The 10,560-nt window shown below is 39.3% G+C and overlaps 1 protein-coding gene across 2 annotated transcripts; it reads right to left on the bottom strand.

Moving 5' to 3' along the window:
* Nucleotides 1–397: 397 nt before the first annotated feature.
* LOC127259497 (uncharacterized) lies at nt 398–9,075 on the bottom strand. 2 transcript variants are annotated; one of them, XM_051286864.1, is made up of 4 exons: nt 8,972–9,075; nt 6,191–7,383; nt 1,789–1,845; nt 398–669 (listed from the first exon to the last, which is right to left on the bottom strand). In XM_051286864.1, exons 2-3 carry the CDS (start codon nt 6,984–6,986, stop codon nt 1,820–1,822), a joined length of 822 nt encoding a protein of 273 aa, XP_051142821.1. In that variant the 5' UTR covers nt 6,987–7,383; nt 8,972–9,075; the 3' UTR covers nt 398–669; nt 1,789–1,819. The 2 variants fall into 2 exon arrangements, with proteins under 2 accessions (XP_051142821.1, XP_051142820.1); XM_051286863.1 differs by lacking the exon at nt 1,789–1,845.
* Between the last annotated feature and the right edge of the window lie 1,485 nt (nt 9,076–10,560).

The following is a 10,560-nucleotide window of genomic DNA, read 5'->3' on the forward strand; positions in this document are numbered from 1 at the left end:
TATTATCTCAGTAAATCGTTGAATGATGCAGAGACCAGGTATTTGTCAATTGAAAAATTATGCTTATCGTTCTATTATGCCTGTGCACGAAGCTAGAATATTATATCGTGCCATTTGAGATGAAAGTTCTATGCAAGTTTGATCTTCTACGCTACCTCTTGAGTAGCCCTGCTTTGCATGGTCAATTAGTCAAACGGGCTTTGAAACTTTCTTCCTTGGTACTCACCTATGAACTGCTAAAAGCTGTGAAAGGGCAAGCTATTGCTAATTTTTTAGACGAACATCCATGAATGGTCTAAACCTCGGATATTTCAGCCGAATATGCTGGATTGGGACCATGGCAAGTTACTTTCGACGGTTCAAGTACGTCTGATGCGACTTGTAACACCCCCAGTTGGCTCATACTGGAAATGCTACCGCCACACTGCATCATGAGGTCGTCACCTCCTACTTCGGGCCCCACAACACAGTGTTAAGGCTAAAATTAATTATATAAGCATTTTATTATTCCCAAAAAAAACAAGTTTATAAATATTTACAAAAACATACTCCCAAAACGGGAGGTTTTTCTAGTTAGAATTTACATATAATACATCAGATGCAGTTCACTCATTCAGCCCGTCTTTCTATCTCCCGAGACGTCCCCTGTCCCGGAGGTGCCATGCGTACCTGAATCAAATATTTTTCTTAAAAGCAGTCTAGAATTAAATCCATTTTAAGAACTAACATAAAATATGCCATGTCATGCTCGAAAATAGAGTTTAATTTCCGTCATTTGCAAAATAAATGCCATGCCATGCCCATACTGAAATAATGTAACAATAATGTCAAAATCGACAACTCATGCACATATACCCATATACATATGTCAAAGTGAGCAGCCGGAACAACCTCGGCTCCATAATAACAGCTCACTAGACTATCATCAATAAATAGCCGGAAAATCCTCGGCTCAAGGAAGGACCTGGTAAACCCATAATAATATAACGGTCACCCGGTCACTCCCATATACCCACCATACGACTCCCGCAATCAATACATGGATAGTCGAGCGTTGTCGCCATTAACCACAAGACACCCCATAGTCTGTGATAGCGAAGATAGGACCCTCCTGTCTAGCCCTACCCCGTGTAACGTAGTAGAATCCGTGCAACCTGGAATCACCCGAAGGAAACCCGGAAACTCTACTCCTCCTCGCACGCCCTAACGGGATCGCGTTTGGAGTTTGGCATAGGATCCTAAACTACCGGTAGACCTCACTAGTAGCTACTCCAATGAGTGGAACAACACCGAACACGAATGATTAGACCAAATACGTCTCAACTGCAATGGGTCTAATCCCTGAATGACCGTGCGACTAAGTCACCCAGTTGTCCGACTACTATCGTCCACTATCGCCAAAGTGTTACGGTACATCGGGGTCGAATATCCTAACCCCAGATGATGCCCTCGCCTAGCACTACCGCACACGGCGACTAAACGATAGATCCATAAAACATATCCGATAAATCGTGCGATGTGTGCAGCATGTCAATAAGTGAATTTAATGAAAAGGGCTGGTGAGACGGCCCACCTATCCTCCTTTTCATAAATTCACCAACACGATCAAATACGTATATCAAATATCGTAAAACGAAGTTTCACACATGCATATACACACACATATATACATATATAGATGCACTGACCAAATGATTCCACATAATATCATATCAATATCAGAATCAGAATCACATGCAACATAAATACCTAATTTCTTAAAATTAGATTTAATTCCCTACTGCTTACCTCCTACCGATACTTTCTGGATTTTATAACTTCACCCAAATCTCCTCCAACGTACACCTGTCCCATTATTTACTCAAATCAGATGAGCTTTATGCTTATTCTCAGGAGCTATCTGCTTATTCAAAAGCTAATTTCTATAATTAACTCGTCGGGCTCCAAACTTTTATATTTAGTAGAATATGATATTCTAGCTATAAAATCCTTCTACCTCACAATATTTATATTGCCCGATTATTAAATAAAAATACGCAAAGGTATGAACAAGCAGGCAGGTGCGATATACTGCCGTTTTTAATTCGGCTCGGATCGATACAAAATTCTCAAAATATAATGTCGGCGCTACGAATAGGCTATTAGCTAAAGAAATTCATCGATTAAATAGCTAAATAGCCAATTTTGAATTTTTGAAGAATTTCTAATTTAATATTCCCAATATTGAAATTCATATTAAAATTCATAATTAAATTCTACGTATAACAAGGAATACAATACCGAAGTCGGAATCGAAATCGAATGGCTAAATCTTTTTCTTTCTTCTTTTCTTTTTCTCCTTTCTTCTCCTTGTTTCTTCCTCTGCCTTCCTTCGCTTCGCAGGTAAGTTTGCTTGTTTTATATATATAATTATATTATTATTATATATATTATATACATTATATTATATTATATTATATTATATTATATTATTATTATTAGCGTTATTATTATTATTATTATTATAAATATTATCTTCATCATCATTACTTTTATTATTATATTATTATTATATATTTTATATTTATATTTATCGATATTTATCCATTTAACAGTCTATTTAATTATAACTAATATACAAAATTGAAATATAATTTATCCCAAAATATTAATTTCTTGATTCCATTACTATTGTCAAATATTTATTTGCTATAATAATATTATTTTATACATTCCGAAATCGGGGCATTACAATCCACTCCCCCTTAAAAAGATTTCGTCCCCGAAATCTAAACTCAAACACATAACAAGGCAACTTAATTAAACAATTGTGGGTATGCTTTGAACATTTCTTGTTCTACTTCCCACGTGGCCTCTTCCACTCCATGTCTGGACCACATTACTTTCACCATACGAATATCTCGATTCCTCATGGTTCGGACCTTTGTGTCCATGATCCACAGAGGCTTTTCTTCATACGAAAGATCTTCATTCAGCTCTATCTCATCTGGAGATAAAATATGAGAAGGATCTGCAACATACCTACGAAGCTGAGATATATGAAACACATTATGGATACGCTCCATAGAATTTGGAAGTGCCAACCGATAAGCCCAATCACCAACTCGATCGACAATTTCATAAGGTCCAACATAACGCGGACTCAATTTTCCTTTAATCCCAAACCTTCTAATACCTTTCATTGGGGATACTTTCAATAAGACAAAATCTCCACTTTGAAATTGACCCTCACGTCGGGCTCTATCGGCATAACTCTTTTGACGATCTTGAGCTGCCTTCATCTTTTCTCTGATAATTCGAATCTTATTTTTCGATTCCTCAATCATTTCCGGACCCAGTATCAGTCGATCACTCATATCGTCCCAACTCAAAGGAGTTCTGCATTTTCGACCATAAAGAGCTTCAAAAGGAGCCATTCCGATACTTGCTTGATGGCTATTATTATATGAAAATTCCACTAAATCCAAGTGGTCTTCCCAACTCCCTTGAAATTCCATAGCACAAGCTCTTAGCATATCTTCCAGAATACGGATAGTTCTTTCTGACTGACCATCAGTCATAGGATGGAATGCAGTACTCATATGCAACTGAGTACCAAAGGCTTCCTGCAATTTTTGCCAAAATCGAGATTGAAAACGTGGATCACGATCTGATATGATCACCTCAGGAATACCGTGTCGTTTAACCACATAATGAACATATAATTTGGCTAATTTCTGCATACTCCAAGTCATACGTACTGGAATGAACACTGCTGACTTGGTCAATCTGTCTATAATCACCCAAATTGCATCTGTTCCCGACTTTGACCTTGGAAGTCCTGTTACAAAATCCATTGCGATAGAATCCCATTTCCAGAGTGGAACTTCTAAAGGTTGTAGCAACCCCATTGGTCTATGATGTTCTGCTTTTACCTTTTGACAATTTAAACATTGTGCAACAAATTTGGCTACATCCTTCTTCATGCCCTTCCACCAAAAATGTTGACGTAGGTCATGATACATTTTATTTCCCCCCGGATGCACTGAGTATGGTGTATTATGAGCCTCACTCATAATCTGCTCTTTCAAATCATTTCGATCCTTTGGGATACACCACCTCCCGTGAAATCGAAGACTCCCATCTGGAGCAATATTAAAATTTTGAGTCTGACCGTACTGAACTTTCACTGCAAGCTCAACCATTTTATTATCTTCCATTTGAGCCGCTCTAATGCGATCATAAATTTCAGGCTCAACTTGTATCATTTGCAAATATCCCCGAGTCATACCCCGTCCAAGTACCTCAATTTCCATCCGCGCTAAATCTTGGCACAGTTCATCAGCAACCGACATGAAGCCCAAGTTATGCCTTGGTTTTCGACTTAAGGCATCGGCTACAACATTTGCTTTGCCTTCATGATACACAATTTCAAGATCATAATCCTTCACCAATTCTAACCATCTTCTTTGTCTTAAATTCAATTCTTTTTGGGTGAAGATATATTTCAAACTTTGATGGTCAGTAAATATTCTGCAATGGGCTCCATAAAGATAGTGTCTCCAAATCTTCAAAGCAAACACCACTGCTGCCATTTCCAAGTCGTGTGTCGGATAATTCTCTTCGTGAGGTTTTAGTTGTCGTGATGCATAAGCAATAACTCTTTGATTCTGCATTAAGACACATCCCAATCCCTGCTTCGAAGCATCACTATACACTTCAAACTCCTCACCTTCCACTGGTAAAGCCAAAATTGGCGCTGAAGTTAATCGATGTTTCAATTCTAAAAAGGATGACTCACACTCGTGATCCCAGTTAATCTTTGCATCCTTTTTCAGCAAATTAGTTAATGGTTTTGCAATCTTCGAAAAATCAAGAACGAATCGCCGATAATATCCTGCCAAACCCAAAAAGCTTCTTACTTCTGATTGATTGGTAGGTCTTGGCCAATCCAAGATTGCCGCAACTTTAGAAGGATCTACTGAGATACCCTTTCCAGAAACAACATGCCCCAAGAAAGCAACCTCCTTCAACCAAAACTCGCATTTGGATAACTTGGCATATAACTTTCTTGCACGCAATATGTTTAATATTACATGCAAATGTTTTGCATGCGTCTTTTTATCTGGGGAATAGACCAAGATATCGTCAATAAATACCACCACAAACTGATCGAGGTATGGTTGAAAAATTCTATTCATCAACTCCATAAACGCAGCCGGGGCGTTAGTCAACCCAAAGGACATAACCGTGAATTCATAATGCCCGTATCTAGTCCGAAAAGCTGTCTTCGGAATGTCATGCTCTGCAATCCTTAGCTGATGATATCCAGATCTCAAGTCAATCTTTGAGAATATAGTTGCACCTCCCAGTTGATCAAATAGATCATCAATCCTCGGAAGAGGATATTTGTTCTTCACCGTGACTTTGTTCAGTCCACGGTAGTCAATACACAACCTCAAACTTCCATCTTTCTTTTTCACAAATAAAACTGGAGCTCCCCAAGGCGATGTACTAGGCCGAATGTAACCCTTATCTAGCAATTCCTGTAGTTGCAATTTAAGTTCAGCTAGTTCTAAAGGTGCCATCCGGTATGGAGCCCTTGATACTGGCTCAGCACCCGGCACAATATCAATAGTAAAATCCACCTCACGAGCTGGTGGCATACCCGGAATATCATCAGGAAATACATCAGGAAAATTTCGGACTACAGGAATATCTTGCAATCGCTGCTCCCCTTGCGTCAAATCTCTTACCTCACACAGATATACTGGAAACCCCTTACGAATAAATGATTGAAATGATAGGGGTGAAATTACCTTCATAGAAGGTTGTCTGGCAGATCCTGCATAATTCACCTGTTCGCCCATCGCTCCAACCAGCGAAATTGATCTTTTTCGACAATCAAATTGAGCTTGATATGCCACTAACCAATCCATCCCCAATATTACATCGAACTCGGATAGCTTGATGCCCAACAAGTTAGTAACAAAATCAACCCCTTCAATACTAACCGGAATCTGCATATAAAGCTCTCGGCACTCCAGCACTTCTCCTGATGGAAGTAAAACTTCCACTACCACTTCTACTGATGAATTCAGACCCAATCGTCTAACTAGACGCTTAGATATGAACGAGAACGTTGCACCCGAATCGAATAACACAAGAGCAGGAAAACCGCAAACCAGAAATCTACCCGTTAAAACCTCACCTGGATGATAATCAGCTTCTGCTTGGGTAAGAACATTTATTCGTCCACGCTGGTCAGGTCCTCTGCCTGGCTGCCTAGATGACGAACGTGACTGACTTCGTCCCCCTCGCCAAGATGATCCTAATCCTTTCCCTTGTGACTGCGAAGACGGCGGCTGCCATGGCCTAAACCTCGGTTCTGGAAACTCCCTTGCAGTTACCACACTTGGACATAACCTGGCAATGTGACCACTACCACCACATTTAAAACATGTCAATGGAACTTTATCACAACGAGTACCTGGGTGGCTTGTTCCACAACGCCGACAAACAGCCCCCGATTGCTGAGACCTCTCCTGACTCGGTTCATTAATCGAAATCCCCTTATACGATGGCCCAGACCTGAACATTTGCCACCATTTCTTTTTACCCTTGGGCTCATCCTCCACTTTAGCTTTTCCCTTATCTCGAACCTGATGTTGATAACCTATTTCCTTCTCACTCTCCTTTTGTCTGACTTCCTGCTTCTGATAAAATCGGGCAGCACGCTCGTAAGCCTCATACAATGAACTGATATCCAACACCGCTAAAGCTTCTTGAATTCTGTGTTGCAACCCGTCTACAAAATGGTCAATTCTGTCTCGCTCACAGGAAAAGTAGTCAGGAACATACGTCTCCAACTCATTAAACTTCACAAAATAATCCTCAACTGACATCGAGCCCTGCTTTAAGTCCAGCAATTCTTGCTTCTTCGCTTTTCGAATATGCGACGGTATAAACCTAGCCTTTAACTTTGCTTTAAATTCATCCCAAGTCATATCCACTTGGTCTACACCTGCAGCTTCTTCACCTAACCACCACCGATTTGCTCGGCCTTCCAAGAAATAGGCTCCAATATTAACTCGTTGATCTGGCGGAACCTGAACAACACGAAATATTTTTCCATCTTTTCAACCCAAAACTCAAGGACTCCTGGCTCCACTGAACCAGAATATGTTGGTGGGTTATGCCGCATCACAGCATCAATGAAACTCCTCTGTTGAGGCATCATCGCGGCCATAAACTACCGAAAGAAATCCTGACTAGGTGCCTCTGTTGGTACATGCGCTGGCACAGGATACTGTGACTCATCAGACGAAGGATCAAACTCTGGGCCTTGAATAGCCCTACGTACACCACCACCTCGAGAATTCGACATACTGCCCCCAATTTTTCCTGATTCAATATCAATTCAGCACACAGCTAAACCAAGCATAACAATAAAAGATAGATCACATTAACATGAATGCACCCGCAAACCCAAACCTCACCAAACCAATTCAATATCATTATTATTTTCAAAACCTTTTTAATTCAAAGAGCCAAAATCTATCAAACCTAGGCTCTGATACCAACTTGTAACACCCCCAGTTGGCTCATACTGGAAATGCTACCGCCACACTGCATCATGAGGTCGTCACCTCCTACTTCGGGCCCCACAACACAGTGTTAAGGCTAAAATTAATTATATAAGCATTTTATTATTCCCAAAAAAACAAGTTTATAAATATTTACAAAAACATACTCCCAAAACGGGAGGTTTTTCTAGTTAGAATTTACATATAATACATCAGATGCAGTTCACTCATTCAGCCCGTCTTTCTATCTCCCGAGACGTCCCCTGTCCCGGAGGTGCCATGCGTACCTGAATCAAATATTTTTCTTAAAAGCAGTCTAGAATTAAATCCATTTTAAGAACTAACATAAAATATGCCATGTCATGCTCGAAAATAGAGTTTAATTTCCGTCATTTGCAAAATAAATGCCATGCCATGCCCATACTGAAATAATGTAACAATAATGTCAAAATCGACAACTCATGCACATATACCCATATACATATGTCAAAGTGAGCAGCCGGAACAACCTCGGCTCCATAATAACAGCTCACTAGACTATCATCAATAAATAGCCGGAAAATCCTCGGCTCAAGGAAGGACCTGGTAAACCCATAATAATATAACGGTCACCCGGTCACTCCCATATACCCACCATACGACTCCCGCAATCAATACATGGATAGTCGAGCGTTGTCGCCATTAACCACAAGACACCCCATAGTCTGTGATAGCGAAGATAGGACCCTCCTGTCTAGCCCTACCCCGTGTAACGTAGTAGAATCCGTGCAACCTGGAATCACCCGAAGGAAACCCGGAAACTCTACTCCTCCTCGCACGCCCTAACGGGATCGCGTTTGGAGTTTGGCATAGGATCCTAAACTACCGGTAGACCTCACTAGTAGCTACTCCAATGAGTGGAACAACACCGAACACGAATGATTAGACCAAATACGTCTCAACTGCAATGGGTCTAATCCCTGAATGACCGTGCGACTAAGTCACCCAGTTGTCCGACTACTATCGTCCACTATCGCCAAAGTGTTACGGTACATCGGGGTCGAATATCCTAACCCCAGATGATGCCCTCGCCTAGCACTACCGCACACGGCGACTAAACGATAGATCCATAAAACATATCCGATAAATCGTGCGATGTGTGCAGCATGTCAATAAGTGAATTTAATGAAAAGGGCTGGTGAGACGGCCCACCTATCCTCCTTTTCATAAATTCACCAACACGATCAAATACGTATATCAAATATCGTAAAACGAAGTTTCACACATGCATATACACACACATATATACATATATAGATGCACTGACCAAATGATTCCACATAATATCATATCAATATCAGAATCAGAATCACATGCAACATAAATACCTAATTTCTTAAAATTAGATTTAATTCCCTACTGCTTACCTCCTACCGATACTTTCTGGATTTTATAACTTCACCCAAATCTCCTCCAACGTACACCTGTCCCATTATTTACTCAAATCAGATGAGCTTTATGCTTATTCTCAGGAGCTATCTGCTTATTCAAAAGCTAATTTCTATAATTAACTCGTCGGGCTCCAAACTTTTATATTTAGTAGAATATGATATTCTAGCTATAAAATCCTTCTACCTCACAATATTTATATTGCCCGATTATTAAATAAAAATACGCAAAGGTATGAACAAGCAGGCAGGTGCGATATACTGCCGTTTTTAATTCGGCTCGGATCGATACAAAATTCTCAAAATATAATGTCGGCGCTACGAATAGGCTATTAGCTAAAGAAATTCATCGATTAAATAGCTAAATAGCCAATTTTGAATTTTTGAAGAATTTCTAATTTAATATTCCCAATATTGAAATTCATATTAAAATTCATAATTAAATTCTACGTATAACAAGGAATACAATACCGAAGTCGGAATCGAAATCGAATGGCTAAATCTTTTTCTTTCTTCTTTTCTTTTTCTCCTTTCTTCTCCTTGTTTCTTCCTCTGCCTTCCTTCGCTTCGCAGGTAAGTTTGCTTGTTTTATATATATAATTATATTATTATTATATATATTATATACATTATATTATATTATATTATATTATATTATATTATTATTATTAGCGTTATTATTATTATTATTATTATAAATATTATCTTCATCATCATTACTTTTATTATTATATTATTATTATATATTTTATATTTATATTTATCGATATTTATCCATTTAACAGTCTATTTAATTATAACTAATATACAAAATTGAAATATAATTTATCCCAAAATATTAATTTCTTGATTCCATTACTATTGTCAAATATTTATTTGCTATAATAATATTATTTTATACATTCCGAAATCGGGGCATTACACGACTGGTGCAGGAGTTGTCGTCACCAGCCCCGACGGCGGAGTTTGGCGTTTCACACATTGACTTCCCAAAGCATGCACTAACAATGAAGCTGAATATGAGGCTTTGTTGCTTGCCTTGCATTTTTTGGAGTCGAAAAGTGTCGTAGCTATACATATTCAAGGCGACTCGCAGCTCATTATCCGACAAACTTTGGGCGAATTTAAATGCTGAGAACCTCATCTTATCAGCCTCTTGCATGAAGTACGAGCACTCCTACAGCAGTTCCAAGTAGCTACTTTGGAAGAAATCCCTTGTGACGAGAACAACGAGGCAAATGATCTCGCACAGCAGGCGTCAGGATTTAAACAAAAAAAGGGGGCTGTTGGTATTAATTGCATCCAAACAGATGGGCAGGCTGATTGCCGGAAGCCCTATATTGATGAATTGATGGATCCAAATCAGATTAATTCAAAGAAGATTGGAGAGAAGCTTCTGAGGTATACCATGGTCAATCAAGATCTATATTCTCGGCACCCCGACGAAACATTAGCTCGCTGTTTGGGCAGTGATGAAGAAAAACAGGTTATGGCCAAGGTTCATGAAGCCATTGCAGGCGCACATCAGTCCGGTGCTGCTATGCATTGGAGTATTTTCAGGTATGGAT

The sequence above is a fragment of the Andrographis paniculata genome, unplaced genomic scaffold (assembly GCF_009805555.1).
Source record: "Andrographis paniculata isolate CXL003 unplaced genomic scaffold, ASM980555v1 Contig60END, whole genome shotgun sequence".
NCBI classification, from domain to species: Eukaryota; Viridiplantae; Streptophyta; class Magnoliopsida; order Lamiales; family Acanthaceae; genus Andrographis; species Andrographis paniculata.

Coding starts and splice junctions, on each gene's coding strand:
- LOC127259497 (XM_051286863.1), bottom strand. CDS start 6,986: ATGACTTGGGATGAATTTAAAGCAAAGTTAAAGGCTAGGTTTATACCG. Junction 670..6,190: donor AGAAGCTGATTATCATCCAG/GTGAGGTTTTAA, acceptor TATTTGATTCAG/GTACGCATGGCACCTCCGGG.